The sequence below is a fragment of the Grammomys surdaster genome, unplaced genomic scaffold, assembly GCF_004785775.1.
Source record: "Grammomys surdaster isolate TR1022 unplaced genomic scaffold, NIH_TR_1.0 125603, whole genome shotgun sequence".
NCBI lineage: Eukaryota > Metazoa > Chordata > Mammalia > Rodentia > Muridae > Grammomys > Grammomys surdaster.
In genome coordinates, this window is record NW_021620446.1 from 575755 (window position 1) to 602045 (window position 26291).

General features: G+C 49.0%; 2 protein-coding genes across 9 annotated transcripts in view; one reads left to right on the plus strand and one right to left on the minus strand.

Moving 5' to 3' along the window:
* The first annotated feature begins 1499 nt into the window (after positions 1-1499).
* Positions 1500-4476, plus strand: Drd4 (dopamine receptor D4). Of its 2 annotated transcripts, none has more exons than XM_028787023.1 (4): positions 1500-1899; positions 3255-3361; positions 3449-4020; positions 4177-4476. In XM_028787023.1, exons 1-4 carry the CDS (start codon positions 1624-1626, stop codon positions 4371-4373), a joined length of 1152 nt encoding a protein of 383 aa, XP_028642856.1. In that variant the 5' UTR covers positions 1500-1623; the 3' UTR covers positions 4374-4476. The 2 variants fall into 2 exon arrangements, with proteins under 2 accessions (XP_028642856.1, XP_028642857.1); XM_028787024.1 differs by having other exon boundaries at positions 1624-1899; positions 3249-3361.
* A 2180-nt stretch (positions 4477-6656) lies between these two features.
* Deaf1 (DEAF1 transcription factor) overlaps positions 6657-26291 on the minus strand; it is a 31342-nt gene continuing 11707 nt past the window's right edge. For 3 of the 7 annotated variants that reach the window (XM_028786987.1, XM_028786991.1, XM_028786993.1), the window contains 6 exons: positions 25545-25671; positions 25006-25134; positions 24436-24564; positions 21221-21468; positions 12276-12365; positions 6657-7165 (listed from right to left, as the gene is read on the minus strand). In XM_028786987.1, coding sequence (XP_028642820.1) covers positions 7061-7165; positions 12276-12365; positions 21221-21468; positions 24436-24564; positions 25006-25134; positions 25545-25671 — 828 coding nt within the window. In that variant the 3' untranslated portion in view covers positions 6657-7060. Of the gene's footprint in view, positions 7166-12275; positions 12366-14457; positions 16548-21220; positions 21469-24435; positions 24565-25005; positions 25135-25544; positions 25672-26291 lie in introns of those variants that run through there. The other 4 variants (XM_028786989.1, XM_028786992.1, XM_028786988.1 and 1 more) reach the window with 3 other exon arrangements.

Here is a 26291-nt window from a genome sequence, read left to right on the forward strand (position 1 = left end):
CTCCCTCTCCCTCTCCCTCTCCCCCTCCCCCTCCCCCTCCCCCTCCCCCTTCCCCTCTATACTTTATTCTCTCCTATCTAGTGATAGGGGGGTGAAATGGGAAATGGGAGAGAAAGAATGGGAAAGAGAAGAACCCACAAAGCAGCAAAGACAGTTAAAGATAGCCCTTTGTTCACAGGATTCCAGGAAATATCTCTCAGTATTATTAAACCCATGTACAAAAATTCTTTCATCAGCATAGTCCCCAAGTACTTCCACTGCAAGAACTCCCAATCTTCCAGGGGCTGTCCCTGCTGTCATCTCTACCTGTGACATCCTGTTCCAGCCTAGGTTCCTATAGTCCAGGGCTGACACACAGTGAAAAGTGTGGCCTCCAGATGTGGCTTGGGGAAAGAGCCCCCAGGTGAGAGCTCTCTCAGCTCTGAGTCCTTTCAGGTATCACTGGTAGTCAGTGGCCCACAACAGTCTCAAAAGCAAGGAAGCCGAGGGTCAAGGGGGTACTAAAAGATGGGAAGTGGGGTAACAACTCAGCTGCCCACAAAGGATGGTTAAGGGTTAAGGCTGAGCTAGAGATGGTGGTCCCCTCTCTTTAATTCCAGCACTCTGGAGGCAGAAGACAGGCTGAAGGATCTGAGTTCAGTGCTAGCCTCCTCTACAGAGCAAGTTCTAGGACGTCTAGAGTTTCACAGGAAACCCTGCCTCCAAAAGTCAACAACAACAATAAACTAATAATAATAACTAAAAGAAAACGTTAAGGCTGGGCAGTGGTGGCGCACACCTTTAATCCCAGCACTTGGGAGGCAGAGACAGGTGGATTTCTGAGTTCGAGGCTAGCCTCCTCTACAGAGTGAGTTCCAGGACAGCCAGGGCTATACAGAGAAACCCTGCCTCGAAAAACCAAAAAAAAAAAAAAAGAGAGAGAGAGAAAAAAAGAAAGAAAGAAAGAAAGAAAGAAAGAAAGAAAGAAAGAAAGAAAGAAAGAGAGAGAGGAAATGTTAAGACTGGGCCTTGGAGGTGCCAAGTATCAATTTCACCATAGTCTGCTTAAGCAATGACTGATGGAGACTTGGAAAGAGAGATGGTAAGAAATGTGGGGCCAGCCATGGCCTGGATCCCAAGAGTTGCTGCATATCTGCCCATGCGTGGGTGTCATATGGAGAGTGAGCTTGATGTGCCAGAGTGTTCAGTATTGCTGAGCTCAGAACAGTTAGAGAAAGAGGAGAGGGACCCTAAGCCTGTTCCAGAACTAGTGTTGATGGTTTCCTACGTGTGAAGGACTCCAGTGCAAGAGTATAGATAGGTTCTGCCACATCCTCCGAGGTGTCTTAGAGAGATAGGATGGCTGGCTCTGATGAGTCCGGTCCAGACTACCTGTTTTCCACATAGGTTTCCGGAAGCACAAACTAGCCCCGATCAGGGGAAACACCAGCCACTGCTCAGCCTTTTTATGCCAGTTACTTCGCTCGTTTCTCTTGAATTGAAGCATTTCTCCCTCTGCCAATTTCCTAGAGTGCAGAAATTCAAGCCGGGGCGGGGCGGGGCTGGGGGCGGGATTCCGGATAGCCCCTGCCTGCAAATCCCCAGGCTCAGTGCCTAGCGGAGCGCGCGTTCAGCTGGAGCACCATGGGGAACAGAAGTGCTACTGACGACGGTGGGCTGTTGGCTGGACGTGGGCCAGAGTCCCTGGGGACTGGCGCCGGGCTTGGAGGCGCGGGCGCGGCGGCGCTGGTGGGGGGCGTGCTGCTCATCGGCATGGTGCTGGCGGGGAACTCGCTGGTGTGCGTGAGCGTGGCCTCCGAGCGCACCCTGCAGACACCCACCAACTACTTCATCGTGAGCCTGGCGGCTGCTGACCTCCTCCTCGCGGTGCTGGTGCTGCCTCTCTTTGTCTACTCCGAGGTGAGCCTCGGTGCCCTCTTTCCCTAGCTCCACCGCTCCCTCAGCAACCTTGAGCCAGGATGTTTGCAGGGACGCCAGGTCTCCTCACTCCTGACTACCCACTCTCTCCCGCTCTTCAGAATCTTTCGCCTACTTTTCCTCTGTCCGTCCCCTACCATCCTCCGGATCCCTTCCTACTCTGTCTGAGACCTGCCGACCCAGAGAGGACTCGTGTCCCTAAAAACAAGGATCGCAGAAAGTTGTCTTCCCTATTTAAGCCCTGGCTCCCACTGCAGAAATACTGCACCCCCAGCCCCCGCCGAAAACCAGCTAGACAGACAGGCGAGTGTACAGACACACATCACTGCCGATGACCACTGCCTTTGGGAACACACACACACACACACACACACGCCAGCCTGTGCCTGCTCACCTGCCAAGAACTTTGAGCAGTGAAGGGTGCAGGCAGAGAGGCCTGGGCAGAATACTGAACCTTAGGGGCCGCTAAAGGGAGTGGGTTCAGGACCTTTTGGAGACTTCTGGAACAGAGGCAGCCAGATCAGGTCTGGCTCTTAGGTGGGTCTGTTGCGGTTATTAGCAACTCTTCATCTGCCCGAGGTTTGGCCAGAGAAAAGCTGTTTAGGATAGGGATAGGGACACAGTGGTCCGGTCTGCGAGAGGGGGAGGTGGGATGCATGGTATTTCTGAGAAAGACCCTGAGTTCTGGAGCTAGAGCAGAGGCCAGTGACCACACTTGACCCCAGGTCGTCCCCAAGGCACAGACGTCACTGTGATGATTCTTAAGCTCCTAATCGTCCCAAATCAGTGTGAAGGGATTTGGGGATGGGTGATTTGAGATGGCTGTATGCTCCTTTGCCCTTGAAAAAGAATACTCCATGGGGTAGATTCACAGAGAGCCCCATGAGGTCTTTGTGCTTTTAGGACACATTTGTCCTCAGGACAATTGCCATGTGTCCAGCAAGTGAAGAGACTTATCCAAAGCTCCACAGCAGTTCGTGCAGGCAGGGTAACTTGAGTCTTGGAGGTGGGTAGGATTTGTGTTTAGGGGGCAGAGGGTCAGGCCTAAGAATTTAGGGGCTCCTGTCCCCCAGATGGTATCAATCCTCCTAGGTCTTACCCAAGCTTCTCACCTAAACAAAGACCTAAGTCAAGAGACAGATCTGTTTGCCCCCCCCCCGTCTCCGTTTACACACATGTCTCCAACACGTCTCAGGCCCACGTTGGGCTTATATGTCCCCCTCCCCTCTAATACACCGCCCTCGATTCCCCTCAACAAGAGTGGGGGTCAGAAAGTCCGCGGCAGAAAGTTCAGGTCTCATGTTTCATTTCTGCAACCTCTGCGTGGCCAGGTCCAGGGTGGCGTGTGGCTGCTGAGCCCCCGCCTCTGTGACACCCTCATGGCCATGGACGTGATGCTGTGCACCGCCTCCATCTTCAACCTTTGCGCCATCAGCGTGGACAGGTGGGTACCCCGGACCACCCCTCTCCCATTCCTACCTCCCTGTCAGCCGCCCCACTCGGTGGCCCCACCACTCCTGTGCTCTTCTAGGTTCGTGGCGGTGACCGTGCCGCTGCGCTACAACCAGCAGGGTCAGTGCCAGCTGCTGCTCATCGCCGCCACGTGGCTGCTGTCTGCCGCGGTGGCTGCGCCCGTGGTGTGCGGCCTCAATGATGTGCCCGGCCGCGATCCAGCCGTGTGCTGCCTAGAGGACCGCGACTACGTGGTCTACTCGTCCGTTTGCTCCTTTTTCCTGCCCTGTCCGCTCATGCTACTGCTTTACTCGGCCACTTTCCGCCGCCTGCGGCGCTGGGAGGCAGCCCGGCACACCAAGCTTCACAGCCGCACGCCGCGCCGACCCAGCGGCCCCGGCCCGCCGGTGTCAGACCCTATTCAGGGTCCCTTCTTCCCAGACTGTCCACCTCCCTCACCCAGCCTCCGGACGAGCCCCAGCGACTCCAGCAGGCCGGAGTTAGACCTCTCTCAGAGACCCTGCAGCCCCGGGTGTCTGCTCCCGGATGCAGCGCTCCCGCAACCGCCTGCTCCGTCTTCCCGCAGTAGGAGAGGCGCCAAGATCACTGGAAGGGAGCGCAAGGCAATGAGAGTCCTGCCGGTAGTAGTCGGTGGGTTCCTGCCCTGGGACAAGAGCTGAGAGAGGGAGGGGTCCCGGGAGCCGAGGCGGGAGGGGGAAAGAGTCCAGGTTTGAAGGGTGAAAGGTGGGGGATCCCGGGTGAGGGACCTCGAGTGCGGGTGTACAGGCTCACGCTGCCCACCCCCAGGGGCCTTCCTGATGTGTTGGACGCCTTTCTTCGTGGTGCACATCACGCGGGCGCTGTGTCCGGCTTGTTTCGTGTCTCCACGCCTGGTCAGTGCCGTCACCTGGCTAGGCTATGTCAACAGTGCCCTGAACCCCGTCATCTACACCGTCTTCAACACCGAGTTTCGAAAGGTCTTCCGCAAGACTCTCCGCTGCTGAAAGGACCACTGGTGTCTTGAGGTCAAGGAGGTCCAAGCCTGTGTGCAGAGTGCGCCTGCACGTATTCTTTCCGTCCGATTAAACGAAATCTTTTCTAACCATTTATGAAGGCTGGGGGTTGGGAAAAAGCAAGAAAAAGAGGAAGATCTTTTGTCTGGATGAGGGTCCCTGGCTAACTTCTGCCTTTGAGGAGGATGCCAGTTCAGCTCCAAGAGGCAGGAGGCGAGGCAGGAGGCTTCTGAAGTCTCTGCCCCAGGAGAGTAGGGGAACTATGTCTGCCTTAGCATTCCCTCACCATGAAAAGTGACCAAGTGTCCTCCTGGGAGAGGAACTAGAGGAATTTCCTGAGGCTGCTGGGTCCCCAGGATACTGTCTAGGCCAACTCTTGTTCCTTGGAGAGCTGGGGAGGGAGGGCTCTGCTGTCATTGAAGGGTAGGGGCAGGGGGTTGTCCCATTTTGGAAGCTTTCTGAGTACCACACACATAGCTTCCTATCAGCCTTTCTCCAAAAGGTACCTGATACTCCGTACTGACCAAGTTCCACTAAGGTGCCCTCTGGCCCACCCAGGCCATCTTTACCCCTGTATGTCCAGCATCTATGTGACCAGACGGCAAGGTCAGGACTGCTGTAGGAGGGGGGAAGGGGGTATGTGGGAGGTGGATCTAAAAGGGGGGGGTGTCTGTAGGAGGGTGGTTCTAGGTTGGGGTCCCACATCAAGGGCAGCTCACATAAAGTGTCACACTGTGTTCTCAATATTAAGGAATAATGGGCCATGAGTTCTACAGCAATAAGCAACACCCCCCCACACACACACATTTTATACTAGTCCTGGTTGAACAGGGGCAATTCCCTACTGGGAATCTAGATGCTCATGCCCCTGCTGTGGCCTCTGCTGATCTCCCAGGACTGGCATGCACCAGGAGGCCAATGGGACGTCTGTCCACACAGAGTCTAATCTTAGTGGAAATGGGGCTTCCTTAAGTTTTGCCCCTGGAGACCAAATGTGCCTTTGCTGACTTCCACTGAACTGAAACGCTCTATAGATACAGAGGTTAGGCTGAGACTCATGTGAGCAAACTCATGTGAAACTCTGGAAGCTTGACACAGCTTGGGGAGCTGAGCCCTAAGTGCCCTTGCCCCCAGGCCCTCTGAGTTTCTTCCTTAGAGGAAAGGGAAGCAATAAATTGGATCAATTCCAGGTGGCATGTGTCACTCATCCATTGCTCTTCAGCAGTCACTTTCCCGGAACCCACCCATAGTGCCATTCTTTGGGGGTAGATGCCATGGGTTCCCATAGGCTGTCCCATGGGGGCTGGGCATTTCCTTGATGATTTTGCCACATTTTGATTTTTTTTCCTGCTGCTGTCAGTGTGTAAACTGACCTGTGCCAGGTAACCTCAGCTAACTGAGGTTTGGGTGGCTGGTTAGAGTTGAGGGCTACTCAGCCACCAGAAAACACTTCTGGCAACAATGGCTCCTGCTCAAAGGGTTAGAGAGGCCCTAGGCTTGATTCCAGCAGAATTAAACAGGATTGTCATGGAGACCTTATTCAGTAGAAAGGCCTCAAATGCCTGACTCCCTGTTAAGCCGTGGTGAGAAGGCAGGGTCCCCACAGACTTGGGATCTCCTTACTCACATGTATGCCCCTCCTTCAACTACCCTGGGATACACCTTGAGGGAATCTCGGGGCTGGGTACAGAAACTTCTGGCAGAAGGAAGGACCATTCTCAACCCAGTGTGGGGTCAGCGAGGATTTTCTTACACATATGGAAGTGTGAAGCTGGAGGAGACTTCTATCTTACAGGATGTTTTTTAGAAGTCTGTACGTTCACCCTAAAGTTGAACTTGAGGCTCCCCTGCACTATGCAGGGGATAAGCAGGGTCTCCAGAAACCACTTCTTTTTTTTTTTTTTTTTTTTTTGGTTTTTCGAGACAGGGTTTCTCTGAGTAGCCCTGGCTGTCCTGGAACTCACTCTGTAGACCAGGCTAGCCTCGAACTCTCGAACTCAGAAATCCGCCTGCCTCTGCCTCCCAAGTGCTGGGATTAAAGGCGTGCGCCACCACCGCCCGGCCCAGAAACCACTTCTACTAGAGAAATACAGGCTGAAAACTCCTCAGGGGTCACAGGCTGGCCAAGATGGCAGTGAAGATAGGTCACCAAGAGGATTGCTGGAGGTCTATGTCCCCACAGTAGAACACGTGGCAGTGAAGAGCCCATACACACCCAATCAGGACTGAGCAAAAACTTCCTGGTCATTTGAATGTAAAGTGGGCTTGGCAACATCCAGGTATGGGGTGGGAGCTTTATTTACAACTTTATTAACAGATAAAACAGGTATGTACATGTGGCATAGGGCACCCCCAATGGGTAGTAGGACACTCATGATCCAGGGATAAAAGAGCACCGTGATAGGCCGAGGGCCCTGGGCTGTGGCAGAGTGCCCCATTCTGAAAGCCGCCAGCATTCCTTGGTCTCTGGCAGGAGTTTGTTTCCAAGGGCACAGTCTTTTAATAACTTGTCCGGCAAGTTTTCATGGCCCCTCTTCTCAGCAGCCCCCACAGTCATCAGAGGGCCTAAGCCTGCAAAGGCTTCACAGTAGAGCTCAGGGAGAAGCCTGTGATGGCCTCACAGCAGAGTTGAGGGAGAAGCCTGAGATGGCCTCACAGCAGAGTTGAGGGAGCCTGGCTCAAACAGCAACTTTTTCTATCACACTTTCTTCAACATGGACATCATCAGCTTGGACAGTGACAGACGCTGACTGGCCACATACATGCTGATGGTCTTTCCAGTCCTGGAAGAAAAGACAGCCATGTCAGCAGGAAGGACAACAGGGACTCACTGTGGTACAGCACAGAGCATCACCTGAGGATGGGCTAGGGGTGGGGCGCTTACACAAGCCCTGGATTTCACACTAAGGCTGTTTGTAGGCTGTCAGTCAGGGAATGTTCCCATCAGGGCCGGTGTGTCAACCACTGAGGCTGCAGAGATCAAACAACAAGAAGCATGCTGGTAACAAGACTGAATGTGTTCAGGTGTCCCTGGAGACAGGGTCCCTCTATCATGTAGCCCTGGCTGGCCTGGAATTAACTAGTAGATCAGGTTGGCCTCAAACTCACAGAGATACTCATACCTCTGCCTCCTGAGGGCTGGGATTAGAGGTGTGTGCCACCATACTCAGCTGTTGTTAGAATTTAAATGAAAAGTGGGGCACGGTGGCTCACGCCTGTAATCCTAGCACGTGGGGAACGTGAGAGTTGTCATGAGTTCGAGGACAGCCTAGGCTAACAGTAACAAATACATTTATATGTGATACTGCTGCTCACAGTGACATTCGTAACTGTGAGGAGGATCCTACCTGCACGCAGAGGCACACATGCACACAGCCCAGGAGAGCAGAAACAAGTGCATCCTGAAGGGGAGTGGTAACCTCCAGAGAGGTCTGCCTTATTTTCATAATAAAAAATTGCCCCAGCCCGGTAGTGGTGGCACATGCCTTTAATCCCAGGACTGAGAAGGAGAGGCAGGATCTCTAAGTTTGAGGCTAGCCTCGTCTACAGATAGCCAGGACTCTACAGAGAAACTAAACAAACTTCACAAAATTGTCCCAATCCATGTCACTGTAGCGGTGGGTCAGGAAACTATGTGTATCAGGTCTAGATAAGCACTAGACCCTGGCAGCCATATGCAGGGCTAGATTCTTCTCCCAAAACTAGTATGAACTGGTGTGGGGGCCTTAGAGCTGTGGACCCTAGACAGGTCCCTTAGGGAATTCTAAATGAGGAAGCCCAAGTGTCCACCCCAACCAATGAACAGGCCTCCATCCAGGTCTTTGAATAAAAATACAAATATCCAAGACTGATTCTTGAAACCTCAAATTCTGGGGTTGGAGAGATGTCTCAGCAGTTAAGACCACTGGCTGCTCTTCCAGAGGTCCTGAGTTCAATTCCCAGCACCCATATGGTGGCTCATAACTATCTATAATGGTATGTCATGCCCTCTTCTGGGGTACGGTCTATACAGTGAGTTCAAGGCCAGTCAGCACTACATAGTGAAAAGAGTTGGAGAGACGGCTGGGTGGTGGTGAAGTGTGCTCTTGTGACATCATGAAGACCAGAGTTTGGATCATTTGTAACAGGCTAGGCATCCAGTATACACCCACAACCCCAGTGTCAAGAGAAGCAGAGACAGGGTGGAAAGCTGGGCTTGCTGGCTTCCAGTTAACCAAGGAAGAGTCCAGGGAGAAACTGTCTCAAAGGAATGGGTAGATACTAAGAAACACACCTGATGCCCTCTCCAGTCTCTCAGCAGGCACCAGTACACACAGCTACAATGTAGTCACATATTTAAAAAAAAAAAAAAAGTCAGCCTGGGATACATAGTAAACCCTTTATCAAAAAGAAAAGGGGGGAGGAGTCATGGAGATCACTTAGAACAAAAGGTCACTTGCTGTCCAGTCTGATGATCTGAATTCAATCTCCAGGACCCACATGTGGAAGGGAAGGACCACCTCCTTCAGATTATCATCTGATATCCATGGATGTACCTTGGCACCCCCACTGGCATGCTAAATAAGTAAGTAAATACATAAGTAATGTAATTAAAAGCAAACAAACTAAAAAAGGGGCTGAGTATAGCTCACTGATACAGCACTTGCTTGGCCTAAGATCAAACTCCAGTACAACAACAAAACAACAAACAGTGGCCCAAAGGAGCTAGCTGCAATAGGTCATGTACTGGGTGGTTTCTTCAATATGAAATGTCTAGAACAAGCAAATGCACTTAAGGAAAGCTGATTATCTCCACCAAGGCCTGGGGAAAAATGAGGGTGGCAGAGGTGGGTGGATGCTCCAGGAATTCTTTTGAGAGATGTTTCAAAATACACTGGATTATTATACCCCTCTAAAGTTACTAAAATTCACCGACTATATGAATATAAAACAGGTGAATTTTATGGTATGTAAGTCAGAACCAACTAAAATGTTCTGACACATAGTTCACATGGGGTTTGAAGGAAATAAACACTGTGCAAGTTAAAAGCAAAAACATGCTGTGAGGGTCATCTAGTTCAAAAGGAGGACACAAAGAGCTACCTCTTCAGGTGCCCAGTTGACACAGATGAGGAAAACTACAAACTACACTTGTTTAAAGTGGCCTCTGGCTTCTGCTCCTTCAGAGCCCAGCTACTGTTCCCTTTGAGGCCAACATCAGAATTTTGGATAGTGACATTTACTTTTTTAAAAAGACTTATTATTTTTACTTATGTGTATTGGTGTTTTGCCTGCATGAATGTCTGTGTACCATGTTTGTACCTAGTGTTCATGGAGGGTAGAAGAGGGTATCAGACCCCCTAATACTGGAGTTAGGACGGTTGTGAGCCATCATGTGGGTGCTGGGAACTGAACCCAGGCCTTCTGAAGAACAACAGTGTTCTTAACCACTCAGCCATCTCTGCAGTCCTCTACACTCATTATATAGCAAGTCAAATGAAGAAACAACATGTGACTTAATCCCAGCATTTGGGAGGAAGAGGCAGGAGGATCTCTGACTTTGAAGCCAGGCTGGTCTACAGAAGGAGTTCCAGGACAGCCAGGGCCATGCAGAGAAATACTATCCCTTCAATCAAAACCAAAACAAAAGAGAAAGCTGGCGTGTTTGTCTTTATTGATGGAGCGGATCAGAGGATGGCTGACCTAGCATAGTGGCTCCAAGAAATGGAATCTCACCAAGATTATTCCTAGAACCAAAACTCCCAGAACAGGAAGTGAAGGGTGAGACAGAAGTCTGCACTGTGACAAGGTCTCTACTGAGCCTGTGCCTACACTTCAGGAAGCTTCACACTGAGACTGAGAATCCTGTTACTTGTGCTCCATGATCTCACCACCAGTGGTCCTGCTCATGTCCCGGCATCCTCAAGTACCAGTAGAACAACTTGGCTGAACATTTCTCAGTGCAAAAGTTTGTTAGTGGAGTTCAGAAGACAAACTTCTAGCCAGGTGTGGTAGCCCATGCCTTTAATCCTAGTACTCGGGAGGCAGAGACAGGTGAGTCTCTGTGAGTTTGAGGCCAGCTTGATCTACAAAGTGAGTTCCAGGACAGCCATGCTACACAGAGAAACCCTGTCCCCCTTCAAAAACAACCAACACCCCCCAAAAAAGAGAAGACAAAACTTCTGATTTTGTTCCCCTTGGAGACAAGTGCAGCTCTAGAGATGTCCAGAGAACGCAGGCCACACCACCCCTCTAAACTCTGGAGGCAATGGCTCCTGAGTATTCACTAGGGCAGACAGGACTGCCAGGTTCCATTAGGGAGGAACATTGCATTTTCCTTGTGACATGTGAAGCTCTGAGGTACGTATAGACTTCAAGCTAGGGGGCACATGCCCACTTCATGAGCTGCCCTTCGTGCCTGTTTTTCCATATCCACACTTGTTAGCCAGCCAGGTTCCAGCAAGCCACCAGGCCAAGGGTCTTGTGGGAGGTTCTGTCAGCAGACACAGCTTGAACCTGTGGTGGCTACTGAGCTAGCTCTACAAAGGAATGCTTAAGGCTCCTATATCTTTTAAAACTTGGACTAGGCAAAAAAGAAGCAACCAAGGCACATGGAACAGAAATGATGACATGGAGAGTATTGGGAGACCAGAGTGGCTGCCACATCCCAGACCTGGCTTCATGGCACTTCCTAGGATAACCATGGGCTAAAGATTTTGGGTGATCTTTATGATGTATCTAACTGTTCCAAAGTGCTCTTGGGAAGGGTAGATGTCTAAGTACATGATGTTCTAAGTGTTGAATTGACAGCCCCAGGGCAGTACAGATGCAGCCCAACATGATAAACTTACTTAAAACATCATGAGAGTTTTGGTTTTGTTCCCCTTCCCTCCGATTATTTGATTGTGTAGTTCCTGAGTGTGTACTTCGTAGACGACAATGTCATGTCACAATATCGAAAGGTTAGACATTCAAACAACTCTCTTTAATGCTAGGGGTGGTAGCAAGCTTCAAATCCAAGCACCAGAGAAAAGGAGCCAACAGGAGGTTCAAGGGCAGCCTGAGCTACATAAAACCCTGTCTCAAAAAGTGGGGAGGGGTGTGCACTGGGGAACTGGAGATGTGTCTCAGGTGGCAGAGTGCCTGCCCGATTTAAGGTTATTCTTGACTATATTTGGAGTTCTACAGGAGCCTGAAATATATGAGACCCTGTCTCAAAGACAAAAAGGACCAGGTAGTGATGATGAGGGATACCTTTTATGCCACCACTCAGGAGGCAGAGGCAGGTGGATCTCTGAGTTTGAGGCCAGCCTGGTCTACAGAGTAAATTCCAGGACAGCCAGGGCTATGCAGAGAAACCTTGACTCAAAGAACAAACAAAACAAAATTAAAAAATAAGAGGAAAAGAAAAAAAGGAGAAATCCCTCTTTGGAGTTCTAAGAGTCAATGATTAATATAGACAATGACACTGGACAACCATTCTTGCAATGCTCTGTGAGGCCTGTTGGGCTAGGACATGGTGAGAGGCCCTCAGAACATGGACTCCTTCCTTAGCAGTAAACTTTGCCCAGTGCAGGCCTTACCACAGGCACATAGGTATTCATGTGCTTTCATCTCACAGATCCAGCTGGGAGCCTGGAGAAAAGGGAAGGGACAACCCAGACCCAGCAAGGGGTGTGTGTGTGTGTGTGTGTGTGTGTGAAGGAGACTGCTGAGCATTCTGAGGGGAATTTGTCCTTCTGCAGAGGATCCAGCAGGCAGCCCCAAGCAGCCACTGCTCTGAACAGTACCCAGACCTCGACCCTGAAGCCAGCGCTCTGGCCCGCAGGTGCTTGGAGTAGTCTAGGCACCTATCCAGGATGCTAGAGCAGGGAAAGGCTGAGGTGATGCAGGCGATGGGAGCAGGCACGCTACCTTGCGCTGGCAGAACGTAGAGCAGTAGTTAACTTTGTGGCAGCCGGTACACTCACTCATGGCCTCCCGGCCGCAGTTGACACATGACTGCTGCAAGAAGGACAAACAAGCGTCAGCGTCACAGCAGGTGCTTGGCTCCATGGCAGCCACCCATGACCAACAGGAACACTAGGTACAGCTGTGGACTGTGTCCATCCCAGGGTTGATCATCTGTACAGAGCTGGCTTCCCTTTATCTGAGTCTACTCTGTACAATGAAACAGACTATTAGGCCGGGCGGTGGTGGTGCAGGCCTTTAATCCCAGCACTTGCGAGGCAGAGGCAGGTGGATTTCTGATCGAGGCCAGCCTGGTCTACAGAGTGAGTTCCAGGACAGCCAGGGCTACAGAGAGAAACCCTGTCTCAAAAAACCAAAAAAAAAATAAAAATAAAAAAAATAAATAAAAGAAACAGACTATTAGCCATGAGGGTATAGAGTCCAACTTGGGAAAAGTTCTCAACCCTTTAGCAGACTTCCTGAGTGCTTGAGGTCCTAGCCTGCAGATAGTGGGGGACTAGCATTGCAACCTCTCTGAGATACCTTGAGTGTATCAGCTCTGCTATGGAGTCTGGGTCTAGTATCCCCAGTGGTCTTAGCATCCCCAAGGTTTCCCCCATGCCGCTCTTCAAAGTCACTCCATTGAAACAGCACTAATCGCCCAATGTTTCGTGTACTTTTTCTTTAAGCCACATTAGTGGAGGATGGTTAATAAACTAAACTGAAGGGCTGAACACAACCTCTTAGTGACTTATTTTTGTAAAACAACGAATTATGAATGGCATTTGACAACTGTAAGCTTGCTGTTAACAAACACTTTCCAGGATAGAGAGAACCAGAAAGCCTGAGACTGGGCTACAGAGTTGGGAAGGACATACCTTAGGGTACTGGGTCACACAGGCCAAAGGGACCCATGTTAATAGGCAATGGGCAACAGCCTGCTGTGACCAATATATACAACACATACAATATACAGCTGTGACTGCTGCTCACAATGCTCCTCAGTCCACTCTGATCACTGCTCTTGCAGGTATGCTGGAAACACAATAGTTACTTGTAGGCTCTTGTTCTAAACTTTAGCTTCCTGCTGTGGTCTTCACCGTGACTACCATCTATCTACAAAACATCAGCTACCTCAGTCCTTTCAGAAAGCATTAACTGCAGATGGATCCTGGGCACTGAATTAGCTGCCAGACTCTGTTTCCACGTTAAATGACAAAAAACTACAAAAATATCCATAGACAGAGTTGGTAGGCCAGAGTCAGGGAAGGCACTATGGGGAGGAGTGGAGGGCCAGACACACAGGAGCTAGGACAGCACTGGCTATAACTAGAGATCTCAAAACATCAGTGTGTTCACCCAGCTAAAAATAAGTGACCAGACAGATCAAGAGGGCGGGAGACAAACTGGTTGGTTAACTCCTGACTCCTGTCCAGGAGAGCTCCCAGGTGAACTGGCTCAGTGACCAGGTCTGCAGAGAGAGAGAGACAGCAGACAAGAGCAGGCATCCTAGTCCAGGCTGCAAGGATTGCCACTGAATACAGGATGCGGTGAGATAGGATGTGTCCTTCCTGCTGAAGCCTCTGTTAGGTCCACTGTGAGAAGAGCCAGTCTGAGCATGTCCAACAGACTTCAAAGCTGTAGAGAAGAGGGGAGCAGCCTGGCCTATGTAGCTGGGGGAGATACCCCTCCCTTTCTTGTGCTGGCGCAGCCTATGTGCCCCAGACAGCCCTGAGCACAAAAATGGCAGCAATAATGAAACTCACTGTGGAGCTGGCAGTTGTGTTCAGTGGTGGGACAAGAGGGCTATGATTGACACGTTTCTGGAGGACAGCCTGTGACGGTCACAGAGACCCTATGTACTAATGCTGCAGCTTTTCTGAAAAAATGGAAGAGGGCCCCAAGATCAGTCTCTTCTTTCAGAGACAATATTCCACCATGCTAGCAGAGAGACACCCGTGACAGCTGTCCATGCTGGCAAAGTGACCTCAAAAAGGCCCTCTGAGCTTCCTAGAAACCTACAGAGAGTCTTGGAACCACAGAGTGGCTTTCCATGAGTGAGCCTCAACAGAAAGGGTCACCACTGTGATCTCCGGTAAAGAGGCCACAGAACTTCCTCTGGGGCATTTGGTCTGAAGAGCCCAGCATGAGCCTGAAGCTGTAGAGAACCATTCCCCAGCAGCATGGAGAACCAACAGTCAGGGAGTCCTTGGCATCAGCCTCAGAAAGAATATGTACCCAGACCTGTGCCCCAGACGGAGGGCTGGTGAACTGTCCATTGGCACAGCACTCAGGCCAGCTTCAACGTCAACTTGGCAGGAATATGAACAACGAATGGCTATGTTACCCACTGCTTTAGGCATCACTGATTTCTAAATTGTACAAATTGTATGGCATAGGTAACTGAGCAATGCCTCACAGAAAACCCAAACATTAATCCCAAATCACTCAATAATGTATTTGTCATTAGATCTACAAATGTTCTTTAAGTCCTAACTTGAACTTGGGACCTGCTAATGATGGGGGTAGTTCAATGCCTTGTCCCTAGATAACTAGTTGTAGCTAGCCTGGAACTCACACTGTACACCAGGCTTGCCTTGAACTCAGGAATCCACCTGTCTCTTTGCTCCTGACTTCTTTGAAGGCTTTCACATTTTTATTACATTTATTTATGTGTGGGCATTTGAACATACATGACATGGTACATATGTGGAGGCCAGAGAACAACTTGCAGGAGTTGGTTCTTCCCTTCCAGCATGTTCCTAGGATCAAACTCAGGTCATCAGGCCTGGCAGCAAGAGACTTTACACACTTAACCATCTCTCTGGCCCTCTTCATCACCATTAAGAAATGAACAATTTAGACCTATTTTCAGTGTGAGATGCACCTAGAGCTCACCAGAGAATGGCAGATATGCAGGAGGCGCTAGGGCCCGTCTTCCCTAGCTGCCAGCTTGTTATCTATATATTCTCAATTCATCCTGGGGTTGAAAGGTCACAGGGAGTCTGCCATGAGAGTGAGTCCAGGGATCAAAAAGGAAGGACTATTGAGCCATGGGGACTTTATTCGATAAGGCTTGTATCCTGAACCAACAGGATGTGAGAATTCAGAGAGGGAGCCACACTATGTGTGTACCTCCCTGAAGGACCCAGCCAATGAGAAGTTCTGTGCCAAAGAAATGCATCAAGGACTAGAATAAACACCATTTTGCAGCAAATCTGCACAGCAGCTATTTTTGCCTTTTGTCCAGGCTGAGGCCTGACTCTGTTTGTTTCAGTTTTGCTATCCTAGGTCTCCAGTACTTTTATCATGAAGTAAGTTGTCTCTCATACCTTGACCCCAAGATCATACAACTCGGTACTATGCCAGATGATGGCCTGGAGAAAGCGAAACCACTTCCTTCCAGTACAAGTCTTTGAGACTTTCGCGTGCCCTCAGATCTCTAGGCAGCCCTGCTTCTGCTTGGATCCTCTCAGGTACATCTGTTCACGGAACCCCAGCAGGGTTACTCCATCTGGCCTTTTCTGTTTCTGAAGGACCTCACTTCCTAGGGCAAGAAAAGCGAAGATCCTACCAAGTAAAGATCCCAATCCTGCCACTCTCACAAGCAGTTTATAATCCATCTTCAGCATGTCTAAAGCTTGTATTCCTTCTGTGTGTATGCTTGGTGGTGACACTGCAGGTGAAATGGATAGAAGACAGACATGTAGCTCCTGCCACAGTCTTGTCTTTCTAGTCTATTAAAAGCATGTAAGGATAGCCAAGCAGTGGTGGTGCAAACCTTTAATCTCAGTACTCTACTCAGGAGGCAGAGGCAGGTGGGTCTCAGCATTTGAGTCCAGCCTGGTTTACAAAGCAAGTTCCAGGACAGCCAGAGTTACATAAAGAAACTCTATCTCAAAAAACAAAATCAAAAAGCGTATGAGGCACCTTGGAATTCAGTACATATAGACAGTCCCAGTACCTGGGAGGCAGATGCAGGAGGATTGCAAGTTCTAGGTCAACCTTGGCCACACAGCAACCAAGAAAGAAACGTGTGTTCGTACACCTGTGTAAGAGCTCCGATGTCACCAAGTGGCAGTGAAATGAAGTGAGACAGTGAGGAGCAGCCTTTGTGGTCGTGGTCACAGCTGCGCATCATGGGCTCCTCCGTCTGTCCCTCTCTGCGTCAGAAAGCAGCAGCACTGGGATGACCGTGCAGAATGGAGTCTCGTCTAAATGTTGCTGATGGACAAGCTGGAGGTAGAATGGCGACTCTCAGGAGCATTCCCAGTGGTCCTCAGAGGACATGGGAAGAGAGGGAGGGATGCACAGCCCCTCCCTGAACACCTACTTCAGAAGTGCAGTATGGCATCGGATTGGGCTGGAGGACACTCTTCCTTTCAGAGCCATCCAGGCAGAATTCCAAAGACCCCTTGTCCAGCCCCATGGCCTGCCCCTTTAAGGCAGTAGCTCTACTTCTACAGGTGTGGCCTCCATAGGTTCCACAGAGAATGAGAGGGAGACAATGGTTGGCTGGTATCTGGGCACTGGAAGAACCTGGCCTACATACACGCCTGAAGCCTGGCAACTGAAAGCAGGGAAGCCAGAGGCTGGAAAGCTGGCTCATCAGTTAAGGTTGCTCTTCCTGAGGATTGGAGTTCAATTCCCAGCACCACATGGCAGCTCATAACTGTCTGTAACTCCTGTTCCAAGGGATCCGACACCCTCACACAGACATGTATGCAAGCAGAACACCAATGTACATAAAATGAAAACAGATAAATCATTAAAGTATTAAAACAACAACAACAGCAACAACAAAGCCATGTGCTAGAGAGATGGCTCAGTGGTTAAGAGCACTGACTGCTCTTCTTCCAGAGGTCCTGAGTTCAATTCCCAGCAACTACATGGTGGCTCACAACCATCTGTAATGGGATCCGATGCCCTCTTCTGGTGTGTCTTGAAGACAGTTACAGTATACTCATATACATAAAATAAATAGATAAATAAATCTTTTTTTAAAAACCTAAGCTGTTAGAAAAAGAGTACAGCAGCTATGTGCTGCGTGCCATGTGCCATGTGCCATGTGCTGTGTGTTACATGCTCTGTGCTCATGTTGTCTGCAGTGTGCTGTGCACTGTGTGATCTGTGCTGTGGATGTGGTGCATGTTGGCTGAAACAAAAACTAACCAACTTAGACTATGTGGGCCAGGCTAGAGGCTCTTGTAGATGGATGGATGAATGGGTCAGTGGGCAGAAGACTAGGGGTTGTTCCTACAATGGTTCACCACTTCAGGTACTAGCCATGAAAAGGGAGCCTTGAGCATCCTCCCTCAGAACCTCTGATAGAGCATGTTCTGAGGAGCTGAGACTCAATTCGAAAAATGGAATAGGTGTGAGGGTCTCTTAGTCAAGCAACTGAAGAAGACAAAAGTGTCAAATCCACAGATTCATCACAAAGCAGGACCAGCAGCAGGCAGAGGCCGAGGGGTTGGATTAATAGTATCTAATTTGAGGCCAAGAGCAAGTGAAACCACCATGGATTTCTTGCTCAGCTGCCTAATAAACACCACATTGAAACCTTGGAAGGGGCCATGGTCAGCTAAGCTGGCTGTGGGGAAAAAGCCAAGTACTCTATGGTAGCCTGTCTGGCTTGAACTTGCTATGTAGCCCAGGCTTGCATGAACTTATTCCCTGTTGGGATTAGAAGTGTGTGCACCATCACCACACCTAATCTTTTGTCTTGTGTCTTTCTATCCTCTGATCAGGAGTGTTCCTGTGAATGAATTAACTCCTGTGAAATAACTGTCTTTATACCCAGCCCCTAGGACAGCTCCTTCTTGAGTCTATTAGGTCGCATTTCCAAGGTGTCCCACTTTTGTAGACAGGTCCCCTCAAGCAGCTTCCTGGGGACTCAGGGATGAGCAGTGGCATCTCTGGTCAGCATCCATGAAGACAACAGTGGATGGCTGTGCTCCTGCTCTGGGACTGTCACACTTAAGTGAATGTTCGGTTCAATCTGGAGAAGGCAAGAACAGCTCTCCCTTATCACGGTCTGAGCAGATGAGCTCCTCTTGTACCTGTACCATTTGAACTGCTCAGCAAGTAGGCAAGGGCTCTTGGACGTAGTGGTTAATATAAGACCCTGAGGCTACTCAGCCAGCTTGGTTTCTGTTGGACACAGTGTTCTTGACAGGCAAGGGCATCTGCTTTTCCGCCCTGTTTATTTATTTAGTCTCTGTACATGTAATCACACACACACACACACACACACACACACACACACACACACACTCCTGTAACAACTTGCTTCAGCTAGGCTAAATTTAATCTCTTTTAAAATTCCAAATAAAACGTGAAAGCTGGCAGACTCAGGCTGCCTCCAGCCGTATTAGATTAACTCCTGCACTACCTCCTGAAAGCCCCTCAGGGAGGCTTCTCAGCGGGGGCCCTACAGTATAACTCCCAAGTGGAAGGGGTCCCAACATGGACTTTCCACTCCAACACAAGCGACATTTGCTTTCTGCACCTCCACTTCCTATCCTGTGATCAAGTAGGACTGATTGCAAATCAAACTGCGATGGCAAGAGATTGTTTTCTCAGAGAATGCAAACTTAGTAATGCAAGTTGGTGTGTTTAGATGTTAGTGTTTCAGCCAATCTCAAGAAAATCCACACTTTTCAACAGGTAAAAAGAAGATAACTGAGCTGTTGACCACGATTTCCTCCCCCTCGCCACTTTGTACACTTAGGGACCCATGTATAGAGTCTTCCTATAGGATTTTGACTCCATGTCTACTGAGATGACAGTAGGGCTATTCCTCAAAAGATCTGAGTTCTAGTTTAGCACCCTCCAATGCACAAGAGCTCACTGCTGCGGCTAGCACATCTATCAAAGCCATCATTATGTATGCTGGGCTGTGTACCCAGGAGCCAGATGGTGACAGGGTTCTTTACTTCCCTCTGGTCTGTTCCCACAAGCCACATGACTCTGGTCACACACCAGTAGTCAAGGTCTGTTCCTAGCATCACCAGATTCAGTACAAGACCAGCTAGCTACCATGGCCAATTGACAATCAATGGGTTGTTTTGTTAATTATTTTTATTATTTGTTTGTTTCTTTGAGACAGGGTCTCACCATGTAGCTCTGGCCTTCCTGGAATTCACTATGTAAACTAGACTGGCCTGGAACTCACAGAACTCCACCTACCTCTGCCTCCTGAGTGCTGGGATTAAAGGCATGCTCCACTACACCCAGCTTGTTAATATATTTTAAAAATCCTATAATTATTCTATGTGTATGAGTGTTTCACTTTCATGTATATATGATCATTAAATGTGTATAGTACCCGTGGAACTCTTCAGACTGAAGGAAAGCCTGAAGAGTTAAATAGTGTCAGGTTATTGTGACCTAATGATGTTGCAGAATACTGAAATAACCCAAGGAAGCAAGCCATTATCAAGTACATAGCAATGTCCATCAAAACAGAGTACACACTACAGCACAAAATGAACCCTAATGAACTTAAACAGGATAAGGTGACATGGTCCTAAAAACGAACACTAAGTAGACTGAGGCAGGAGGATCATGAGATGGCCAATCAGAGCTAAATAGGAAGATTCTGCCTCAAAAAACAAACCAGGCTCGATGGCTTATGCCTATAATCCCAGTACTTGGAGGTTAGAGGGAGAAGGATCCCAAGTTTAAGGACAGCCTCATTTACATAGCAAGTTAAAGGCTAGCCTGGGCTACATGAGACCTTGTCTCAAAACACCAAGGTAGATGTGGTGGTGTACACTTTTAATCTCAGCATTAAACACACTCAGCACGCAGGCAGAGGCAGGTGGATCTCTGTGAGTTCCAGGATATCCAGGACTATATAGAGAGACTCTGTCTTAAAAGCAAAACAAACAAAAAATCCACATAAAATAAACAAACATAGCTAAAGTCCCACAGAAAACAGTCTCCAGAGCCACACTAGAATGAAGCCAACTGCCACAAGAAACACAGAAAATCCTCAACTACCTGAGAATCCCACATATTTCTAAGTGATCTAGATTAAGTGTGAACGCAGACCCGCATCAAGCCATCAATGCCTCTCAGCAGACCTCTGGTGGGGAAAGGAAAGTCTTCTCCACAATTGCTGCTGGAATGACTGAAGGAAAATGAACCTCAGGATCCACAAGTGCTTTGCTGAAGGAAGGAAACAAGACAGGAAAGGGACACTGCCGGGCTCTGCGCCGCTGTAGAGTTGCGCAGCTCGATGCTGAACTCTGACAACAGAAATCAGGACAGGTGTGAGAGGCAGTAATGCCAGGGGATAACACTGGGAGCCACGGGGGCGGCTGCCCTCACCAATGTGGCTGCTGATGTTTGCCAGAGCTCTAAAAGGATACAGGCATTTTACTGTGGCTGAATTTTGCTTTGATTAAAAAAAAAGCCCAAAGCACACAGAAAATGTGAATAGTCATTTATCTTTGGATGCATTGGGCCCTTGTGTTGAGAAGCTACAGGAAAACATAGTGGCCACAAGGTCACAACATCCTCCATGGCCCACGGGAGGCAGGGCACTGGAAACAGCAGATGGAAAACAGTGTGTGTTTATGTATCAGATCCACACCAAGTAACACTTTCCAAAGTTAAAATATGAGACATATTTTACTACATAAATATAGCCTGAATATAGAAACATCTATGAATACCATGCATTCAAAAAGAATGGTTGGTGTATACAAAAATGTCTTCCCTGCTGAAGTACGCCAACCTTACACAAATGTTTCATTAGTGTCTGCTACCCTCATTTGTATTATTTTCCAGATCTCCCTTCTCAGGGCCAGTGGACCAATGATCTTCTTAGGCCAGCACAGGAATCACATGCTACCTCAGGGCCAGGGGAAGGTGATGGCACAGGTCTGAGCTCACATTACCTCTTTCCTCTCTGCATCAACCTGCATTCTCGCCTGGGTCACAGCAGCTTCCCTGCAAGAGCTCGCCTGCTTGGCTTGTTCAAACAGCGTCTTCAGCTGCTGGGCCGTGTTGAGTAGGGAGTTGACCATCTCTTCCAGGTACAGCCAGCTGCGATGTTCTGACATCTCCAGCCCACTGACCACAGCAGGAGAGACAGCTTTGGTGGGGGTGGAGGGTGGCACGGCCAAGGCAGGCAGCGATGTCAGGACTAGAATGTAGAATGTGGGATAACCAGCGATTAGTGACTTCCAAGCTTAGGTACAGCCTCAGGTGTGAGGAGATGCACTGGAGATGGACAATGTCCCGACTTTGCTCATGTCCCCACATGCTGTCAGCCAAAAGCCTTCCCTGAGGGCTGATCACTTCTAACACAAGGGCTATAGTATAAGCTCACAGACAAGAGAAAGAAATGGCAAGCAAGACACTCACCCAGAGAACAGGTAGTCATGAAACACAGAAGCAAACAGCCACAGGACAAGCACACTGAGGGCAGGGAACAGAGATATCCAGCCAGCACTACACCTAGGAAAACCAAGGCTTATCTGGGAAATCTTCCTGGGGTCTGCAGTCAGTATGGAGGTAACTAAGGACAGTAAGTCATGATTCTCACAGCTGGAGAAGAAAGCCACCAAGACAGACAGAGAGGGGCCAGAGCACACTGTGATGGTAGACGCGGCAGACACTGTGACGCCCCTCTGCAGGTAGGTCTAGAATAGAGGTGCATGTGGGGGGTACAAAGTGCTTTCCACTTTAGTCTACTGAGAAGTCTGAGAGTAGACACACTGTTAACACCCAGGGTGGCAGGGCTTCTGTGGGATGGTGTTTTATTGCACAAAGCCTCTTTCCAATGCCGTGAACTGGATAAAGCACCCAGTCATCACCAAAGTCAGTACTCAACAGTTCCAACCTCTATGATGCAGGCCAGATACACCAGTAACTTCTGAAAGGAGAGGGGATTTAAAACTTGGGATGAGGGCTACTAAGGTTACTCAGTGAGTAAAGCACTTGCAGCACAAGCATAAAAACCTGAGTCTGAATCCCAGGAACTCAGGTAAAATCTAGATGTGATAGCGCACATCTGCAATCCCAGCATGCCTCTGAGCTTCGAAGTGAGACTGAGGAGACAGGAGAGACTGCCCAGGCTCTGAATGACACCTAGCCTGATATTGGCAGTGGGAAAACAAGAGGCCTGTGTCAAACAAGGTGGAAGGGGAAGACTGATACCCAGGTCAGTCTCTGATCTCCACATGTACATGCTATAGTGTACCAAGGCATCATAAATCCACACTCACACACACAAATGTACATAAAAACACATGCTGGGTATGGTGGTGCATGTCTTTAACCTCAGCACTCAAAAGACAGAGGGAAGTAGATTTCTGTGAGCTCAAAACCAGCCTACATATCGAGTTCCAACCAGAGCTAATATAGTAAGGCCCCCATATCAAAACAACAAAAAGGAATACTAACACACTCACACACACACACACACACACACACACAGAGAGAGAGAGAGAGAGAGAGAGAGAGGGGTTGATAGACTAATAAAAAACTTGAGATGAACCTCAAGTGTCTAGTTAAGGCAGAAAGAAAGTCCCTGTAGTGATGGGTAAGTCAACACAGAGACCATCTCTATAGCTCCTGCTGCCTCACACAGGGCTCTAAGTCGGGGGTGGGGGTGGGGGTGGGAGTGGGGAGGATATGAACAGAAATAGGAAAGCAGCCATTAGAACTGACTAAAACGGGAAGCCCTAAATTCAACCTAGTGGGAAGAGGCACCATAGACCTTTGTGGTCTCAGGAACCTTCCATGAGACTTTCCTACCCTCGCTCAATTGTCAGGGTTATCCTCAGCAAGAAGACGGGCCTCAGAAGACACAGGATTCCAGGCAGCCCCTATTACAGGTCTGCACCATCACTGACAACAACCCATACCACAGGAGCCAACGTCACTGTACCAGGGTAGGGGACATGCTACATGACAACTGTTGGTAACCTCCAAAAGGCAGGTGAAAGGCCAAGTGTTAAGGGGATAGAGTTCAGGAAGCAAGTCATGGTTTATCCTGCCAGTGGGGACCACTAGTCACTGGCTCATGGTTGACTAATAAATGCTGACTTAATTCCTGAGTTTTATACCATCTTTTTGTGTGTTTAGGAAACAAAATAAAACACTGAAGCATGCTGGGTAATGCCTGCAACTACTCTTAAGTAGCTGGGGACGGGAGGAAGTTCTTTGTATTGTATTTACAACTTTTTTTGCATATTTGAGTTTTTCAAAAACTTATTTTAATGTTACTAAATATCTGTGGTCTCTTGCAAGCTGAGTGCCAAGATAAGCAGTAGAGAACACATCCTTCTAGGGCAGGATGGGACCCAGCCTGCAGCACAGATGAGAGGAGGCTGACATGGGTTGGAAGAAGCAGGGTCTGCATGAGCCTGTGGGATGGAAGAGGTCAGATAGATAAAAGGGAAGATTTTATCTTATTTGTTTTTAGCTCTTGGAAGCAAGTTCCTCAATCCTGAAGAACCTGACAAGTATAAAACCAAATGCCCATCAGCAGGGGAGGGTACAGGTAATATTTTATCCATAGTATGTACCTTTAAAAAGTATACTGACAGAAATTTGCTCAAGATGTGCCACTAAGTGAAAACCCAAAGTCAAGGTGCCCATATAGAGAGGGTCATCTCAGCTCTCGCTATGGGGACACAGATACTGGCACAGTCCCTCACACCAGACACAGCTTGATCCAATTCCATGGCTCATCAAGGCAAGGAGATAGTCTGCTCACACATTTCTGCTGGGGTGGACCTGACAATACCAACAACAGGTCATTTCAGTCTCTATGGAAGCAGCCTGATACAAACAAAAGAAACCTTACACATGAGTGAACAGCACAGTCGTGTGTAATAAAACTTTATTTGCAAATACAGGTAGAAGGCTGGACCTTGTCAGCCCTAACCCAGCACTCCAAGAGAAAAAACAAACACATCAGCACAAGCCCTGTTTCATTCAAAAGAAGCACTTCTGAGGCTGGGGCATTGGGTCAGAGGCAGGGAACCTGCCTAGCATTTATGAGATGCTACTGGGCTCCATCCCCAGCACAACAGAGAATAAAAATCAAAACCATAATTTTGAGGACTATAGCTTATATGCACATAAATTCCTTTATACTCACCAATTTTGGGATGTGATGTTGGCAATGCAGCTTCTGGAAACGGAGCGATCTGGCAGCTGTCCTGATAGCCAGGGTAGTGGGGCTCAGGGTGGCCAACCCTGCAAGGGGGCTGCACACCTGCCTCTTGCACTGTGAGAGAGAGGCAGACAGCTTCAGTGCCGCAGATGTAATTCCAAGTCCCTACAGCTGCATACTCACTCCACAGATCCCGGCCTTTGGTGGCTGCTGAGTGACCTGAGTATATACTTTCAATTGATGACACACTGGGATTCAGGTAGTTGAGGAAATAAAATTTATCACAAAGATATCATGTGCTTTGTTAACATGACTCTTAGAATATTTACAATGACACATGACTAGGATTGTTTCTAGACGCTGTTGTCAGTCTAAAGCAACATCAGCAAATGCTACCTATCTCTAGCTCTGTATCTTGGCCACAGTGCTATTTCTTCAATACCCACCCGGCTCCTATCAAGATACAGCCCTGCCCAAGGTCTCTGCTGAGGAGCCAGGCAACAGAGACTGTCATAGAGATTGGGGACATATCAGGCACATCCTAAGACAACTTACCTGTGGCTCCTGCAAAGACATCACCTTGGGCTGGGCTCTCAGAGATGACAGCGGTGGCCTCTACAGTGGATGCTCGGTCAAAGGTTAGTGCCCCAGAGGTAGTGATCTGTCCTGAGGGTGTCACAGTGACTGGAAAGGCAAAAAAGGCATTTTACTCATGGCCACATCAGGCCCTGGGCCAGAAGCTCTTTGCAAAGGTGCAGGCTTCAGAGAGATCCCAAGAGTAGACACAGGGACATACCCCACACGTGGTATGACATCAGGAAGTCAGTCACCTTGGCTCCTAGGGGAAAGAGCCAGAGAGGGCGGGACTCAGCCCTCTTGCCACACTGCCAAGTCTGACTATGGGCCCAGGGAACTGTGCACTCCAGCCAGAAAATAAAATGTAAGTGAACTTTAAAATACTTTGCAGTTTGAATCAAAGGAGAAGACTTTTCATTGTCAAACCATCTCAGAAATGAAGAGTCCCTGAGTTGGGCTAAGGTAGAAAGACAAGATGACAACTCAGCAAAGCACTGCTCTGCTGCGCTGGCACTCACAGGTGGTGGCCGCCGTGGCAGGAAGCAGCGTGATGTTCTTGGGGGAATCCTTCTTAACTGGAGTTGTGGGCAGCTCGTTCTCTTTCTTGCGCCTTTTATAAGGGACGAAGAGCCTGACAGGGCCACTCTGGGGGAGAAAGGTAAAGCTGACCACTGGCAACACTCAAAGGACACGGGCTGCCCCCCACTCCGTATCAGTTTGTGACTCTCACTACTGCAGAGAGCAAAGCCACAGCAGCCCACACAACGGCAGAGAAGACGTTTTCTGAAGAAACACATGAACAGCAGGGCTGCTGGGCAAGAACACAACCTCGACATCTGGAGTGTGAGATTCTTAGAAGAAAGGAAGTGAGCCCAAGTAAAGGAGAACAAGGAAAACCACAGCCTAAAATGAAAGTCATCAGCAGTGGAAGAGTCATGCAGGGCCATCTGTAACACAAGGAAGCAGCACTGGGAAGCAAGCGGCATAGTGCAGGCCTGCAATCTCAACAACCAAGGCAGAGGCAGGATGACTGCCATGTTCGAGTCAAGTCCAGCCTGGGTTACAGTGTGAGACACACACGCACACGCACGCACACGCACACGCACACATACACACAAAGAAAGAAAGAAAAAGCTCAGGGGCTAGGCCCAGTGGCACAGGCCTTTAATTCCAGCACTGGGGAGGCAAATGCAGGTGGATCTCTGTGAGTTCAAGACCAGACTCATCTACATAGTGAGACCCTGTCCTGAAAATAAAACCAAACA